We start from the raw sequence: 19,403 nt of genomic DNA on the forward strand, positions 1-19,403 counted from the left end.
GCTAGTGGAATCTGTCAGTACTATAAGCTGATTATTGGGAAAGGGAGAAAAACTCCAACTAATTAAACCTGGAAATATAAGATAACTTTGCCTCATATGCTCACAAACAGGTGAGTGCTTGTGAGTGCACACACACAGGGATACAGACTATTGCTCATGATCAGTTCATTATGCTAATCCATTTCCCTTAATAAAAATTAGTAAATAGTATAGCATAGCAAAGTCTGGCGTCTACGGAAACACCTATGGAAAAACAGCACTTCTGGACACGTTAGAGAGAGAGAGACAGGTACAGGTGGAGAGAGACAAATACAGTTCAAGTGAGACGGAAATACAGGTAGAGAAAGGATTAGTCTGAAAGGGAGGGAAGAGAGGAGTAGAAAGAAGGAAGAGAGAAAAAAGAGAGGAAAGGTAAAAGTAGAGAGGATGAGAGTTAAGGGGTTAGGAACACAGAACAGGATAATGAAAGGAGGAGAGAGGGAGACAAAGAGCAAGAGGAATAATGAGGAGGAGGAGAGGAAACAAGGAGAAGGGGTAATATTCCCTGGAAGGTTGAATGCTTTTCTGCACGTACCTGTGCAAACCATCTTAGGAGAAAGCTTCCACAGGCACCGTGAAAAGCACAGTGACAATCACAGCCCGCACTGAGAGGTATTCCATTGGGAAGCCCCTAAACCTCCACACTGCTGGCTCTGTCTGTCCTCAGTGTCCAAATCTCATGCTCATAAATCACCTGAATGACAGCCATAAGGGCTGAGCTGGCAGGGCGTAAAAAGGATGAAGAGGAGTGGGACAGATACTGTGAGAAAGAACAAGGCATCCTGCACCAGGATGTACTTGGCTATTCCCCTGACACTGTAGGAACAAAATAGCTGAGGTCCTAACTTTGGCTAGTTTATTCCTCCTCCCCCGTCTCCAAAGATGAGGCCTATGCTTTATTGATGGGGGCTAGAAGGAGAAAGCTCTGGATCCATCTCGTGGGAATGTCATACTGACTTTTCCTGGGCCTTGGGGAAGGGTGCACTACCAGAAGAGATTTTTCTGCACACAGTGTTGGTGTGCCTCTTACAGCGGCAGCCTGGTCGCCGGAGGCTATCATAGCCCTGCTGGCACAGATGAAAGCATCCACGGGTAGGCAGGTAGCAGCACAGGCAGGGTAGAAAGAGGGAGATGAGGCTCATGGCTGCCCAGCGGACGAAGCAAGAGCTAGGCCCACAGGAGCAGGGCTCATCAGCACAGTTGTCTTCATCATCAGTGGAGCAGTGGTAGAAGAGGCCCTTGACACAGCAGAGACAAGTGCCGTAATCGAGGAGACTCTCAGCAGAGCAAAGGCAACGCTGGTTGCACAGCCAGCAGGAGGGGAGAGGGCGAGCTGCTGTGCAGGGGACACACTTGCAGCGCCCACACTCCTCACAGATGAAGAGGTGCTCACCAGGGTGCCCTGCAGATTGCTCAGCTTCTCCCTTCAGAGCACCATCAGCCTTTGAGTAGGCCCCTGCTCCAGGCTGGGTTTGGATGATGGACTGGCCTGAAGGTGAGGGTGTAATGCTGGCCAAGAGCCTTTGATCAGAGGCAGTGGTGCTATGGGACACTGAGCTGGCAAGGCTAGATTGGCTCAGATGCTGAGGCAATGGCTGCAATTGATGGCACTGGCTGAGACTGCGGGGCAGAGCAGTAGGCATGGTAGCCAGAGACCAATCAGATTTGTGTGTTTGCACAATAAGGGAAGGGCTGGAGAGGGCCTGTTTACAGGGGGCTGGAGGCCGTTCCACATAATCATTGCTTGCATGAGTAGAGCGCAGCTGTTCAATAGGCAGAATTTGTTGGAAATCATCTGTCACTGCAGCATCCATTTTGCCTGGAATTTTGAGCTCTGAGTGGTTTTGGGTCAGGGTGGCACTTATGGTGATAAAGAGGAGCCCTTGTAGTTACATGGATCTCAGGGCACATCAGAAAATCCTAGGAGAGAAGGAATAGAAATAATAAATAAGAACACACAGACATAAGTACTTTACAAGGGAACAACAAAGCTCAGGCCCTGTCACCACCACTACCTTCAACTACTGTCTTCACGCTGCACCTTTATTTTGTAATTCACCTCACCTGCTTCTTTGCAGGCAAGTCTGGTCATCTCATCCAGACTATAAAGCAGTTTGGGAACGAAGATCAGATCATTGATTCTTTTTGTATTCTATCATATGATTATGTTCACAGGAGCAGCGAGCTCATTCAGGTGTTTTCTAGCAGAGAAACGTGTAAGCCTTGAGCATCAGAATTCTAATAAAAATGAAACCGAATATTAAATACAAAGGCCTCTTCGTGAAGCAATGCCAAGGCAAAAGAGAAAGCCTCAAAAGTCTCCCATGAGAAGTATATATATATTTTTGAAATCCATCAGATGGGATGCATTGCTTGAATGAATAATAGAAATGAACAAGTGAGAGAGGATAGTGCTTGATTAGGTTTCCATAAGCAAGCAAACCCAACACTGAAATGGATCCAAAGCGTGATAACAGGAAAAATAGGGACGCAGTTCATAAAGACCTCAGGGGCTAATAATATGACCAGACTCAGTTGACTTTTGAGGCTATATCCCCATGTAAACCTGATTAGCTGAATTTACATCTGTTCATTTTTTGAAAAGAAGATTTAATTTGGTTAAAAATAACTTTTTTGGCACATCATATCAAAGAACCAGTCTGACAAAAATTTCACTTTTTAGCTAGTTGTTTTGGTTTTAAATAAATGCAGCACAAAAGAATGCAGATAACACTATGGAGACCCTAAGACTAGAATATCTATGTTACCATTGTCAAATCACTTGCTTTCTTTGGGCCTCAGTTTCACTATCTAACCACAGGGGTGGACTAGGTGATCTCAAAGGTTTGTATTCCTAAAACCACACAATTTGACAAAAGAATTCTTTTCATCCACACCTTCTACATCTTCAAGTCCTTGAGGGTAAGTTGAGCAATGTGCCCTTTTGGGGGGGGGCTTTGAAAAGCAAAATTCATATCTCCTTCATTTACTTGCAATGAAATGTCCCCGCAACCTCCCACCTCTACCTTTGCTTTATCTTTATAGATTTATAGTCTCAGCAATGGAAAGGAACTGGTAGTTTTCATTTGGACACCCAAACAAACAAGGACACATTGTTCAGCTGGCTTGGAAGGTATATGGATGTAGGAGCTTCGGTGTGGGAAGAGTCTTTTAACAAATTTATAAGAACTAGATTTATGAAAACAAGCAAAAAAAGAAATAAATTTATATCCTATTGATTAGCTAAAGAATGTGTGGAGCCCTTCAAGTCCTTTACAATGTAAAAACTATAATATACATTTTGGATACAGTTTAGACTCATTAATTTCCCAAAGAAAAACTACATTCAAAACATATTAGAAATTGCAAGCAGCAATGATTCAAAGGAAGGTGTGCAAGGGTACTTCAAAAAGTTCATGGAAAAATTCGTGTTTTCTTTCAATTCTATTTTCCCATGAGCTTTTTGAAGTACCCTTGTACAAGTTCTCAAAGTTGCAGGAGATAATCATGTGAGATTTCAAAGACAGGATTCTAAGCATGTCACTAGGTAACTCAGGGACATGCCCAGAAGACTGACAGCTAAGCTTGGAGGAATCTAGGTCTTAATACAAATGACTGAGAACCAATAATGAGAACCATGTTCAAAGGCAACCCTGTCTGGGGAGAAGGATACATGGTGTATAGGTGGAGAAGGTGTATTTGAATATTGATTAGGTTGCTGCAAGACTGAGGACTTGAGATGCTTGATTGGATGATTAAAGGAAGCTGTGGGCATTAGTCTGGGATGACAGGGTACTGTCATGCTTACAGGTAAGGGGATTGACAGGATGAATTCAAAAGGTTTCTTCGTGCTCTGTATATTTTTTAGTAGAATGGACTCTGGGATCCAGTGTGGACTATCTGCAATATAGTGGGCAGTAGGACCTGGGCAAAATCTGGGTGTTGAGTAGGATTTTTAAAAGGACTGAATGACAGTAAGTTGTTTGCCATTCTGTACATGCTGAATCCAATCTGGAAAATAGGATGAACTGAAACAGATACTGTAGAGGAAAGTAAGAGGGGAAAAAAATGTTGAGAAATGAATAAGCAAGAGACTGCAACAGCGTGTAGACTAGATGAAAAACTACCACTGCATGCATGCTTATAATTCAGAAATCCACCCATTAAAGAGCCATTGATTGTGAGCAGCAACAGTTAAGAAACTGACTGTGCTGTTGGTCAACTCCATATTCTATGAAATGAGAGAGAATGTACATATCACATATTATTAAATAGGAGCCAAGGTGATTACAAGTCTTGGCTGCACATTGATGAGATCTAGTGATTTTTGTCACGTAGTGCCTCTGCAGTAATGAATGATGCATTGTAAACCCACTCCCATCTCGGTCTCCCTGGCCAGGTGCTCATAGCTTTCTCAACAGTTTTCCTGTAGCCCTAAAGTTTGCTATGTTCAACCTAAATAGAAATTTCTTTTCTTATGCCAATTTAGGGACTAGAAAGCTAAGTCCATTCAAAAAATGCTAATGTTTGTTAATAAAAGAATATGTATTTTCTTCTTGGAACCTAAAATCTGCTATGTTGAGACTAAAGTTGAAAACTTTCCTATCTAAAGCCCTTCTGTGCTAACACCTTAAGGCAGTTCTGACTTCAATGTCATATCTTTTCTGATACAGTATGAGTCAATGTTGATTTCAAAGAAGGGAGAAGAGGAGAGCCTGGCTCCTTTTTCTCCTACTCCCACGGGTTCAATGCTGTTTTGTACCTTACTGTGTAACGGCTCTGAGGTGTGTTGCTTTTTTTCTGTGCTCTGCTGTTATATACACTCGTTCTCAGAATAACTGAAAGTAAACATGGGGAATTTCTGCTATGGCTTTATATGTTTTCTTAGTTCTACTGTTCCAAAGTCTGCTCTCTAAAAATCCCTCTCTGTGCAAAAGCATTTGCATCTCTATCAAAGCACTCCCCCCTTACAAATACCAAGTTGTATATAGTTTACATTACTAACCTCTCTGCCACTGACTGGGCCTCCCTCCTACCGCATATATCTTGCTGGAGCTGCCAGGTTCTCACCACATTTAACTCTTAACTTGTCACTTTGCTACCCTGGTTCTATTCATTATTTTAATGCTTTCATTAAGACTTATAGACGTTTATTTAAAACCAGGGAGTCTTGCAGTTTTAAGACCTTGTATTATTAAAGATATAGGTGTTTTAATGATGAGAGATAACATGGAAAATCTGTAATACCAACGGAATTTGCATACTTTTAATCCTGAGGAAAATGCTAGTTGTTCATTTAAGAAATAGAAATCTTTCTTTAAACCCCCAAACCTTTACTAAGACACAAAAAACTTAACTTCTAGTCCTAAAACCAGCTCTACTTTGCTGTGTGACTGTGGGCAAGTGACCTCTGTTCCGGGCCTCAGTTTCTTCATCTGCAAAATGAGGGGGTATGAAAGGCTGGTTTCAAAAGCCCTCTCTTGTCCTGACGCTCTGAATTTTATTCTGGGTTTGTTGGTTACATTTCTCTTGAAGTGTTTCATGAAGAATAAGTCTCTTTTCCTTTAGGTTTTTTACTTCCTCACTACTCAACCCCTGAACTCTGAATAAACATCTCCAAATCCAAGTCACTAAGATCACTATCTAGACACATTTCACAGCTAGAGAGACCTAAAAACAGAACACAAAGAAACAAAAGGTATAGAATGCTGCATAAAGTCTTAGTGTATGTTTGTTTAGAGGTAAAGAGCACAAGAGTAGTACTTCAGTATGGACAAACTGCCAGCCTGTGCCTTATTTGTATTTATGTATGTAGCTGACTTCTTGGGAATATGATTTAATACCTGGTATATCCGAATTCATGAGATAGCACATCATGTTAGAGTGAGGTTTTATTGTGCCCAGAAAAACAATAGTTTGCATTTCAAAATAGGTCTTCTGTTTAAGCGTTCAAGGTCTGTTTTATGTTCATGTAACTTGGTTTGCAGCATGCAGAGGTGAGTGATAATTATAATTAGATGCATGGAAGGGAGTGTGCAGTAAACCATTGCTCTAGGTCCTGTCACATGCCTATTGGCTAAGCAGACGTGCTTATAGGCTCTCACTTTTGACAAAATTTCCATATGCCACCTAGATACATGTGCACACGTACCCAGGCATGGATTCAGAGATTTCTAAATCGTTGTTCTGACTCAATGTAAGTGGGGGGTTATGCCGTGTCAGCTTACGCCATTTCTACACAAGGCAAGGTGATGTGATGAAATCTGAACGATGCACAGCCCAGACTTGTGAGCCAATAGCAGAGCAGCCCCACGCTGACAGGATGCCTGCTGGGCAGCCAGACTGGCCTCAGCACGGGCTCTCCCTACGTCCTCAGCTTGGGTGGTTAGGCGGCGCTAGGAGGGCTTAGGCAAGCACCAAAATGCATTCAAAGGTCAACAGGCTAGAAATTAAATTGACATTCGGCTACAAAAGGATTATTTCGAAGTTCTATTTTGATTTATAAATTTACAATACGGATTGTTTCCTGCAAGAGCTGATTCATTTAAATTTCATTTAAAGGGTTTTCACGTTATTTCACCCAGGCGCTTGCGCGCGCGCACAGAGCACAGGATGGCTGGAATGAATGGCAATCTGTGCGTCGCATAGACCGAATCCTGCGGGCTTTAAGAGCTGATCTCTACGGCTTACCTTGAGGAAAGGGTTTATCCATGCTGGGAAAAGCAGAAGTCATGTTCCATCTGGCTCACAGGTCCTCTTCTCCTGAGTCTTTAGGTTTCTCCGCCTCTCTTCGGAAAGTCTGAATGAAAACTCCTTCACGGGCAGTGGAGCCAGAAACAGAGATAGTTCTGTCTTGGTCTTTCCGACACAGCAGAGAAAACAGAAAGAAAGAAAGAAAAAAAAAAACAAAAAACAAAAAACAAAAAACAAAAAACAAACACCCCACAAAACAAAGCAAGCAAAACAAAACAAAACAAAACAAAACAAAACACAAAAAAACGGGAGGAGGGGAAAGTCAGACCTGTAGTGGCAGATACTTTTAGATTTTACAGGCAGATCTAAGTCTTGATGCACGTATTCCCCAAAGAAAGCTCAGCAGGGTAAGTTGTCCTCCGCCTCCTCCGCCTCCTCCCCTGCTCCCCTCTCCCCTCCTCCTCCAGTGTTTTCCTTCCCCTCCCCTCGCCCCTCCCTTCCCCTCCCCTTCCTCCTCCTTCACCTCCTCCCGCTTCTTCTCCTTTGCCTCCGCCTCCTCCAATATGACAGATGAACCGAAGCAGCACAAAGTGCAGCTGCAGACACAGGGTAGCTCGACGGAGCGACAGCTGCCGCTAGCGTGTGATCATTGACACAGCTCAGGGCGCGCGGATATGTCATCTGCAGGGGAGGGGACGACTTCGACACACTGCAAGCTGTTCTGTGAATGAGTTACCCGGGACGATGGGAAGGACGGGATGGATTGCTCCCTGTTAAAATTGTTCTCTCGTCCCCTCTCACTGTCGTTCGCTTTCCCGGAGCTGTAGCTCTTAATGCTGGGCTAAGTGGCGTCATTGAATCGACCCATTAGAACGCCCCATAGGAATCTCTGTATCCGGTCCCTGGGCAACGACTGAAACCAAATTTAAAGGGGAATAGGGGCACAGTGGAGAGGAACAATATTACGGGGGCCTCATTTAAATATCTCTGCCAATCACAGTCCTAGCCAGCCACTCAGCCCCTGCTGAGCCATGGCAGCTTCAATCAGATAAAGCCACACAGCTTCTCCTTTGTTTAAGGGCTTCTCCTGCCTCTTTTCCTCATGCATTTGCACTTTTTTCATCACTAATAATGATTGTCCATGTGTCATGCACTGGGAAACCATTACTCAACCTACTTTCCCTTTCTGCCTTTATTATGTCATACAGCCAACAACAAACATTTATTAAGTCCCTTTCTTTGTGCTAAGTGTTGTGAATTCAGTAAGGGAAACAGACAAGATACCTGCCTTCATGGAGCCTCCTCGGCACTGCCAGTCTTCTGAAAAAAAGCAGCCTTGGACATTTTCGCTTAAATTGAAGGACAAAGCTTTCTGTAAATTATCCTAAGTGCACTATTTAATAGAAAGGGGTCTTCCTAATGGGCATGCAAACAGAAGCACTTGGATGAAAGCAAGCCTCATATTTAAAATAAAGGATATCTGATTTCAAGTCCCACTTCAATGGACAAGTCGTAGGAGTTTGACCATGAACATTCTTAGGATGCTTTGGTTACCCCATCTATAAAATTGAGATGGTAAATGGTGACAGTTCAGAGTAAAGCAAACTTGTGAGTCAGGAAACTGACATTCTTAATCTCACTCAACTCCTTGAGTGACCTTTGCAATTTACTTTCTCTCTACAGCCTGAATTTCCACATTAACATGAGGAGATCTGATTAGATAACCACTAAAGTCCCTTCCAGCTCTGACATTCTATTATTTACACCTTCTCAGGGGTGTTAAGACAAAAAAAGCTTCAGATTAAAATAAATGTATGGTTGTGTAGGTCTGCATGCACCTGTGTGTGTGTGTGTTCGAGGTGCTTCAAACTGTTCCATTAGTGAGTATATATGTATGTGTACACATATGAGTGTGTGTTTATATTGCTAAGCAAATGCAGATCTTTTATCTCAATCAGGATTTCCAGTCAACATATTTTTCTGTGTAAATTCTTTGCTTTTATGGCTCAGACTTCTTTCTTACTCTGAACATTGACCTGGACTTATCAAGATCACAAAAACCATTAAAGCTAACCTGTAGCTTCATCTGCAAAAGAGGATAGATGAACCGATGTGCATTTTTTCACTTATTTATTCAACAAATATTAGTTGCACATCAACTATGTGCTACTGTACTAGATTCAGGTCAAATGGATCAGGGTTCAAATTTTTGCTCCTCAACTTATGAGCTATCTGATTTTGAGCAACTCAGTTCACCTCTCTGACGCTGTTTCTTCATCTTTAAAATGGAAGTAACAATAGTACCTACATCACAGTATTGTGCTATGCTGCTATAGATTGAACAAGTTCTTGTATTTAAAAGGTTTATTATTTGTCTGGCATATAGCAAGCAATCGAAGAATAGTCACTATAAATATTAAGAAATTGCTGTTGCCCTAATGTGGCCCATAGAAAAGGCAACAGATGATTTAAATTTGAAGTCCTTTTGTTTTTTTAAAGCTGAGCCTTGAATTTGAACATCTGGATTGCCTACTTCCTTTCCCTTCTTTACTCTTTGGGCCTATATTAAGGTAACAATGAAAACAACTGAGATTATTCAAACTTCTCACGTCTTAGGATGATATCCATGACAAAAAACAATTATGTTGATGATTGCCACTCACTATCTAAGAGCTCATTATCCAACAGCTAAATTTCTTATCCTCCTGGATTTGACATTCAAGTGGGAGACACGTTTACTCTGTGCCAGATACTGTTCTAAGCATTTTATATGTTTTAACCTGTTTAATTCTCATGACAGCCTTATGAGGTATATTTATAAATTGTACTGAAAACAAGGTCGAAAGAGAAGTTTGTCCAAGGTTACACAGCTGGTGAGTTACAGACATGGGAGTTACAGATATGGGATTTAACCCAGGCAGACTCACTCCAGTGCTTGCACTCTTAATCACTACACCTGCAAATCTCTTCAAGGATTTTTGCTCTAACTCTTCTGAACTATTTGGTATCTGCTATGGTCTGAATGTGTGTCCCCAAAATTCATACGTTGAAACCTAATCACTATTGTGATGGTATTAGGAGGTGGGACCTTTGGTAGGTCATCGAATTAGATGAGGTCATAAGGGTAGAGCCCTCATGATGGGATTACTGCCCTTATGAAAGCCAGAGTGCTGCCTTGTCTGTTCCACAATGTGAGGATGCAGCAAGAAGGTGCCATCTGTGAGGAAGTGGGACCTCCCCAGATACAGCCAGTGCCTTGATCTGGGACTCGCCAGCTTCCAGAACTGTGAGAAACAAATGTCTGTTGTTGATAAGTTTCCTGGCATAAGGTATTTGTTATAGTAGCCCAAACAGACTAAGATGGAATCCCTGAATATTCCATATTGTTGTATACTCTTTGCCTTCAAATATCCTGCTCACTCTTCCCGAAATGACTCCCTATCCCATATCCTTTAGACCTAAGCCTAGAAGTCACTCACTACAGGAAGAGCTTTGCCTAATCACCTCTCTCCAAAAGGTCGACTTAGGTATCTCTCCTCTTCTTTGTGCTCCATTGGCCCCCTTGTGCTTACCACTATCACAGCACTTATCATCCTTTATTATAATTGTCTGTCTCCCATTCTATACAGTGATCTCTCTGAGGACAGATATAAAATTTATCATATTCGTCTTCACTGTTGTATCCCCAGGGCCTGATGCCCTCAACTCATGCTTACTGAATGAGTAGATAACTGACCCTTGGAATTTACATGAATATCTTATTTGTACTTTAAAATACTGTGTTTTTAAAACATTATTTGTAGTTTTATGGTTTTTGATAGTGTATCAGGATAGTACAATTATACACAGAAGCTTGATGTTGAAACATTACAAAATTCAATATGTATTACCTGACAGCTTGTTTTACAAACTCGTTAGATTCTTATAATAGTACATTTCAGGAAATTTGCTTTCTTAGCTCTTTAGTTAATGGTGTGCTTCTCAGAAAACACATTTTGACAGATTCATTGAGTTGTCCAAGATTATACAGCTAGTTAGTTAGTGACAGTGTTGGGCCTAAAAGTGAACACAGTTCTCCCATCTCTCAATCCAATGCCATATTTTTTTTTTTTATAAGATACCTTGCTGGTATCAATTCAGTTCCAATTGAATTCGGAAATATTGTCTGAGCACAGATCGACCTATCTATTTCTGAAAGCCAATGGTTTCCAAAAGATAAATAAGTAACCTTGAAGACACCAGAAAAATCACTCTGACCTTCAAATATCTTTCATACTACTCTGTTTTAGAAATCTCTGAGTTATGGTTTTGTAATAAACTAAATACATTTCTCACACTTTATAGAAACTAGTTATTCAGATGGTTTCTAACATGACAGTTAACTCAAAAAGGTTTTGAAAGAAGAGAGAGTATATATAACAGAGTATACTGAATAAAAAGGAAAGGACATAGAAGTCACAAATATACAAATAGGTAGTCAGGGAAGGATTCACAGAGGAATTAGGACCTGGACAGAAAACGAATAAGCATACACAATTCATGTGAAGGGTAAATGTGGAAAGCTGGATTGATAGCAACGTGCATGGGGTCTGAGAAGAGTGAAACACTCAAACTGAGAGGAATGCATAATGTTGTAGAATAAGTTAGTGACAAGCAGAGGAGTTTAGGCTTAATGCTCTAGGAATTAGAAATAATTTTTTGAACAAAGGAATAAAGTGTGAAAATAAGCTACATTTAAGGAAAATACATTGGGCATATATATTGGAGGGGGGAGATGCTGGAATCAGATCAGCCAATTTAGAGTATTTTGGAGTAATGTAAACAGGAAATGATAGGGGCCTAGTTGTGGAACTGACAGCAAGAATGGAAAGCAAAGATGAGCTGAATAAGGCAATGGCAATGATGCCATTACCATACAGGGAAGTTAGAAGAGGGAGGTCAATTTAAAGGAATAAATGTTCAATGTTACTGCTGGAAAGAACTTTGGAGATTATATTATTCAACTCCAATTATAAAATCGTATTCAAAATCCCAAGCTAGCTGCTTATCCTGATTTCACTTTTACTTGAGATGGTATCACAAATGCTTTAGTTACACAAGCTTGAAACTTTAGTATTTATTTGAACTTTCTCTCTCTCCTTTAGCTTTCACTTTTAAATGTATCAAGTATTATTGTTTCTGCCTCCAAAATATCTTCTTGTATCTGTCTACTTCTCACTTCTTCCACTGCTGTCACTCCAGCACACATTAGTAGCATCTCTTACATGAACTACCGCATAGTGTTGTAATTGGGCTCCTTCACTCCACTCCTGCGCAGTGCCCTACTCTCTACAGAAATTCTTCACAGAGCAACCAGACTGGCTTTTTCTAAAAATGAAGTCTGATCATGTCATCTTCTTGCTTAAAATTATCCAATTGCTTCACAATACCCTAGGATAAAATCTATGCTCCTCATCCAATCTAGTTACACTCTACCATTCTAAATCTATTCCCCACTCCCACCTTTAAGCATATGGTTAAAAGAGACTATTCTGTGTTCTCCAAGCTCATCCTGTACTTTTCCACTATCATGCTTTTGTTTATACAATTCTCTTCATCTGAAATGTACACTCTAAGATATAGAATCTTACTCAACCTTCAAAGACTGCATTAAATGTGAATTTCTCTATAACATCTTTCATCGTCTCATCATCCAGAAACACTTCTGAACTCTCATAACAATGCAGTTATGCTCTCCTTAAGGAATTGATCACTTTCTAACTTGTACTATACTAATGTGTACGTGTCTTATCTTTCCAACTAGAATTAGCTTCTTGAAGACTCATATATGTGCCCTGCAAAGATACTTTTTACTGTGATTTCCACATAATAAACTATTGTTGAAATAAACCAGGAAATATCAAGTTAGCAGCAGAGTCAAGAGTAGAACCCATGTCTCTTGATACTTGGTCCAGTGTTCTTTTCACTATACCATATACTGGGAAAATGAGATCTTTGAGTTCTTTGGAAGTGTTGAATTTGAGATGATAATGGGACATTTTCAAGGAGGAATATTTGGTACATGGTTAGGTATATGGAACTAAAATTTGAGTGATAGGACAAGAATGTTGCTTTGCCTCACACGGATTTATCACCTCCCTTCCCCTGGGTGATGGAAACGCAAAAAGGATTACTCAAAGCCCATCTCTTCTGAGCAGTGAGAGACCCCAAAGGGGTTAATTTCCCAGAACCCTCAAGAGAGAGGCATTCCTTCCTTTCAAAGTTAACCACGAACTGCGGTTCTTTCCCCATATTTATTCTCCAGACCAGGAAGTTACAGGAAAAGAACATAGGTGGGGTTATGGCTAAGTATAGTTTAACAATAGAGGCTGGTAACATCAGAGAAACAAGCAAAGTGACATTCCATAATGCAATTTGCAAAAGGTTAAGTTGATCCACCAACAAAAGCTTGATCTTAGTAAACACTTTTTTCCTACAGCAATTTCCCCAGTATTTTTACATATTGATTGAGTTTGGATGTGTTGTGCCCTCCAAAACTCATGTGGAAATTTGATCTCCAATGTGGCAGTGTTGGAAAGTGATTGAGTAATGGGGGCAGATCCCTCATGAATGGATTAATGCTCTCCCTGGGGGAGGAGGGGATTAATGAATGAGTTCTCCCTCTAATGAGTGAGTTCTCCCTCTATTACTTCCCATGAGAGCTCGTTGTTTATAGGACCCCGGCACCTCCTCTCTCTCTCTCCTGCTTCCTCTAGCCATGTGATCTGCCTGTACCCGCCAGCTGCTGCCACTTTCCACCATGAGTAGAAGCAGCCCAAGGCTCATGCCAGATGCAGCTGTCCCAGAATCATAAGCCAAATAAACGTCTTTCCTTTATAAATTACCCACTCTCAGGTATTTCTGTTACAGCAACACAAAACGGACTAAAACAGAAAATTGGTACTGAGGAGTGCAGTGTTGCTAAACAGATACCTAAAAATGTGGATAAAGCTTTGGAACTGGATAATGGGCAAAGGTTGGAAGGGGTTTGGAGGACTTAGAAGAAGAGAAAAGACAAGGGAAAGTTTAGAATGTCTTAGAGACTTATGTGGTGGCGAGCAGAATGCTGATAGAAATGTGGACAGTAAAGGTCATGCGGGTGATGAGGTCTCAGATAGGAATGAGGGACTTATTGGGAATTGGATAAAAGATCACCCTTGCTACACCATAGCAAGGAACCTGGCTGCATTGTGTCCATGCCTTAGACTTTGTGGAAGTTGGAACTTCAGAGTTGTGAACCAGAGCATTTGGCCCAAGAAATTTCTAAGCAGCAAAGCATTCAAGATGCTGCATGGCTACTTCTAACAGCCTACTCTGAGTTATGGCAGCAAGGGCATTACATGAAGCCAGAATTTAAAAGGGAAGCAGAGTGTAAAGATTTGGAAAATTTGCAGCCTGGCCATGTGGTAAAGAAGTGGAGAGCAGGTGAATAGTGCAAGGGTGAAGCTGATAAACTGGTTGCTAAAGATATTATCTTGGCAGTGAGGCAGCCAGATGCTAATAGCAGAAAAAATGAGAGGAAAGTCCTGCAGGCATTTCAGAAGTCTGGAAGGGTGTCCCACCCATTACAGGCCCTGACGACTAGAAGGACTGAGTTGTACCAGAGGACAGACCTGGGACGCAGCTGCCTTCAGGAACCTGCTCCCTGCATCCCAGCTGCTCCAGCTGTAGTGGCCTCAAGTGTGGTTCGTGCAGCAGCCCTGGAGAGTAGAACCCTGAAATCTCAGTGGCATCCATGTTGTGTTAAGTCCCCAGGCTAGCAGGATGTGAGAGCAGTGGAGGCCTGGCAGCCTCCACCCAGATTCCAGAGGATGCATGGAAAAGCTGGGGGCCCAGGCGGAGACCTACTGCAGGGGCAGAGTCACTGCAGAGGTCATCTACTAGAGCAATACCTAGCAGGAATGTGGGGTCAGAGCCCCCCAGGGAGACCCCACCAGGGAAGTACCTAGCAGAGACAATGCAGCAGGGCTGCCTCCAGGACTCCAGAACTGCGGGGCCACTGGCAATGTGAAACACAGGCCTGGAAAAGCTGCAGGCATCAGCACAGCTCACTGAGCCCAGGCAGAGCTGTGGGAATGAGGCTGCCTGAATCTTTGGGGGCCCAGATGCCCAATTGTGCCCAGGATGCAGGACTTGGAGTCAAAGAACATTATTTTGGAGCTTTAAAACATAATGTCTGCCCTTCTGGGTTTCGGACTTGTTTAGGACCTGTTTTTCCTTTCTTTTGGCCTATTCCTCCCTTTTGGAATGGGAACGTATACCCAATGTCTGTTCCACCATTGTGTCTTGGCAGTAGATAAATTTGGTTTTGTTTTTCAGGCTCACAGCTGGAAGGACTTTTGCTTTTGGTCTCCGAGGAGACTTTGGACTTTGGACTTTAAGTTGCTGCTGGAGCAAGCTAAGACTTTGGGGACTGTTGGGATAGAATGATTGTATTTTGTATGTGAGAGGAACATGAGTTTTGGGGGGCCATGAGCAGAATGATGGAGTTTGGATGTGTTGTCCCCTCCAAAACTCATGTGGAAATTTGATCCCCAATGTGGCAGTGTTGGAAACTGATTGAGTCATGGGGGTGGATCCCTCATGAATGGATTAATGCTCTCCCTGGGGGAGGAGGGGTAGTGAGTGAGTTCTTGCTCTATTAGTTCCCATGAGAGCTGGTTATTTAAAAGACCCTGGCACCTCCTCTGTCTCTCTTGCTTCTCACCATGTGATCTGCTTGTACCCACTGGCTGCCTGCCACTTTCCTCCATGAGTAGAAGCAGCCTGAGGCCCGTGCCAGATGCAGCTGTCCCAGAATTGTAATCCAAATAAACCTCTGTTCTTTATAAATTACCCAGTCTCAGGTAATTCTGTTATAGCAACACAAAACGGACTAAAACACATATCAATCAGTAGGTTAACCAAGGACATCTGTCCTTGAGGCAGCAATTCTCTTACCTATAACAGAGACTAGCCTGAGCAAAGTTTCCTGTCTTTTTCAAGGTTAACATTTCTGTATGTAGTTCCAAAAGATTAGGCTAAACCTGAGACTACAGGGCTTTGGAAAATAGGCCCCATGAAATACATTTGCTTTATAAATGTTAGTGCTCTCTACACAAGAGAGGGACTTTAGGGCTTTCTAACATGGGAGAGATCATTGGAGTTTTGAAAATGGATGAAACTTTGAGGTAGAGGAAAGGGAGAGAGAAAAGAACTGTGGTATTGATCACATGGAGCACTCAGAACAAAAGGATGAAGAAGGATCAGTGAAGAAATAAGAGGAGTAATAAGATGTTGGAAGGGGGTCAAGATAGCCTACTGGAACAGAAGAGCAGAGAGAATTTCCACAAAGATGGGATAGTCGAAATGGCCTAATACTGAAGAGAAATTAGGATGAGGAGTCTAACATATCCAATGAATTTAGAGACTATTGGTGACTTATTGAGAATACATTTGGTGGTGGGGTAGAAAGTCAAATCTCAATATGTTGAGAGGAAATGAAAGAGCATAACAGAGTTATGAGATTTCATCAACATAGTGGAGCCCAGTAAATTTTGAAATGAAAGGAAGGAGTCAGTGGGAAAAAGATGAAGGAGCAGGCCAAATTCCAGGAGAATCTATAAGGATTTACACTCAGGACCAAATCATGGCATGTGCTTTAGAGTGAAGAAGAAACACAAACTTTGCCCCTGTTACAATATTTTACCTGGAATTCTCTCTGCTGAAAAAAAAGGACCGAAACAACTGAAGAAGCCTGGATAAGAATTTGCCAACTAAGGAGTCCCTCTAAATTTGACCCTAATGAACTCCAAGGGTCAAAGAAATGATGACTATAGAAAAAAGCTCCCAAAGTAAGCTTATCCTAGAGAAGTCCCTAGGAGTCAGACCTGGGCTTACAATCAGTTCCATTAATTAGTAGTTGTGTGACACTTGGTTAGGTTACTTAAGTCTTCTGAGCCTGAGTGTCTTCATTTGTAAAATGGGGACAATAAATTTCTTTGTTGAAATGAGGAAAACTTGAGATAAGGTCAATAATAATTAAAGTAAGCACTTAATAAATGGTAGCCATTACTATTATTATTATTTTCTGAGATACTACTCTACTCCAGGCACTGTGCAGAGACAAATCAACATGTCTCTTCCCTCAAGGAGCTCATAGGCATGTGGATAAAGAAGACACATTAAGCCAGTGAATACAATATGAGAGTACTTCAAAAAGTTTGTAGAAAGATTTATATTATCTTTTTATTCTACTTTTTTCCACAAACTTTTGAAGTACCCTTGTACATGCAGAACATAATACTAACTGTATCTGAAGAAAGTACAGAACGTTTAGTGATACGGATGAGAGAAAATAGATGAGCAAAATCAAATTACCTAGAGAAGTCAAAGAAGACTTCCTGGAGGAAGTATTTCCTCAGCTGAGTCACAGAGGTTGTACTAACTCTTGTCAGAACACGTAAAGCAGTATATTTAATTGGTCTATTTACTTATCTGTGTAACTGAGAGCTTCTTGAAGTAAGAGTGTACCAGGAACAGAAGTCCTCTGTAAATGCTCAATGAAGAGATAAAGGAATGAGGAAATAAATCCAACTGATAAACATGCTCCTATTTTTGTCCCCATCATACTGTAACACAATTTAAGTGATTTCATGTTTATTTCCTTTACTAAATTATGAACTCCACAACAATCAGGAAACATATATTGAGGGCCTGCTTTGTACCAGGTTCTGGAGATACAGGAATAAATTAGGATACAATAGTAAGTAAATTAATTATATAGTATTAATATAGATATAATAATTGTATGTTATTAATACATAGTTAACAAATGAATTCCTGCTCTCAAGGAACTCACAATTTAGCAGGAGAGATAGCTAATACACAAATGTAATAAAGGATGACATGTGTTTTGGAAGGGAGCAGAAAGTAAATATACCTAATCCAGTACTGAGGAAGTTATGGAATGCTTCCTGGAAAAGGTGATATTTAAACATAAATTTGAAGGATTAGAAAGATATTACAGCATATAACATGTGCAGAGGCCATGAGGGAACATGAGAGCATGAACTACAAGAAGAACGATTAAGGAATCTCCAAGACTCAGCATAATGCCTGACAGAGAGGAGATGCTCAGAAAATATTTGACAAATAAAAGAATGACTAAGGACCACTGCAAGCAGAGATAACAGCATGAGCAAGGACACAAAGATGTGAAAACAGCTATGTTTATAAACTATTCTAAGATGGTCCCCTATATTCATAGTCCGAACAAGTTAGGAGCAAAAATTTTCTCTAAAAGGCACCATTCTGTATGTTTTCTTCATATTCCTAGAATGTACTGAGCTTACTTAGTTTTCCTAAATTGTAGCAAGTGGAAATAGATTATACATAAGGAGCCAACTTATATGATAGCCCAGTACAGTGTCTAAAATAATTGTTATCAGGAACTTCATAAACCCAATCAAATTCTCTCTTACAGCTCATTTTCTCTCGTTTTGTCTGTATAAAGCATACTTCTGCATAAATTCTGAAAACGTCTCCTCATTCTCATTCTCCCAGGACGCAGCTCAAATCCATCTGAGAGCTTGAAACTTCCTATATGAGGCCAGCTCTATCTATACTTCACTGAAATCAAGAAGAGTTCTTTAGAAGTGCTAGGTGAAAAGCTGATCTGTGGTCATCCTGATTCAGCAATGATGATGCCAGAAGAAGTAGCAATGCCAAGGAAATACAGTTCTTAATCAAAAACCCTAGAGGGATGGTGATAATTATTTTCTTTTCCGCAGAAGCTGGTGAATAGTATAGGAGCAATACCACCTATAATGGAAGGGTACGAGGGAGGAACAATGTGGTCCTGTGGAAAGACAGCTGGATTGAGTAAGGCAATGTAAATTTCAGTATTCTAACCTGCTGAGTGGCCTTGGCAGATCATTTTTCATCTCTAGGCCCCATTTTCCTCATCTATAACATAGTAGTTTCAATGAAGTAATTCAATAAAACAATCATATACCAAGCACATACTTAGTGTCAGGCAATATACTGATGTGAGACATACAGAGATGAATGTGACACGGTATGCCATGTAGTAGGCCATCAATACATACTGGGTGCATTAATAAATGAATGATATTATCCTATTATTACTCATAGTCTAGTAGAATAAATGGACATACAGACACATAAACTGCAGTGGGATCTGTCAATAAATCAGATTAGAAATGATTTTGGTCTGAATCATGGTAGAAACAGTATGAATGAAGAAAAGTGGATGGTAGGTAGAAGGTAGAATGAACAAGACATAGTAACTTATGTGCAGTGTTAGTGGTGAAATTTACTGAGATATGAAAGAAATATATTTTTTAAAAGCTTTGGGTACATTGGATTTGAGGTGCCTGTGTACTATCTACGTGGTAATATAGGCAATATTGTACTTCAAGAAGTTCATGGAAAATAGAATAAAAAGATAATACAAATCTTTCCATGAACTTTTTGAAGACCCTTTGTACATGGGTTTTGAACTTAGAACAGGATTGGGACCAGAAATAGAAATGTGAACATTAGTAGTGTACAGATTTAAGTCATGTGAATGAATGAACGTAGCCAGAGAGAGTGTAGAAAGTTAGAATGATAAATAGAGATCGAAACCA

General features: G+C 40.9%; 1 protein-coding gene across 1 annotated transcript in view; it reads right to left on the reverse strand.

The window, feature by feature from the left end:
- Positions 1-570: 570 nt before the first annotated feature.
- The window catches only part of SPRY3 (sprouty homolog 3 (Drosophila)), a 63,998-nt gene continuing 45,165 nt past the window's right edge, over positions 571-19,403 (reverse strand). Inside the window, exons 2-3 of the mRNA XM_008575697.1 lie at positions 6,730-6,897; positions 571-1,959 (exon numbers count right to left, since the gene is read on the reverse strand). Of these exons, the coding sequence (XP_008573919.1) occupies positions 987-1,853 (867 nt within the window). The 5' untranslated portion in view covers positions 1,854-1,959; positions 6,730-6,897 and the 3' untranslated portion in view covers positions 571-986. The remainder of the gene's footprint in view (positions 1,960-6,729; positions 6,898-19,403) is intronic.

Source organism: Galeopterus variegatus, unplaced genomic scaffold (genome assembly GCF_000696425.1).
Source record: "Galeopterus variegatus unplaced genomic scaffold, G_variegatus-3.0.2 Scaffold1223, whole genome shotgun sequence".
NCBI classification, from domain to species: Eukaryota; Metazoa; Chordata; class Mammalia; order Dermoptera; family Cynocephalidae; genus Galeopterus; species Galeopterus variegatus.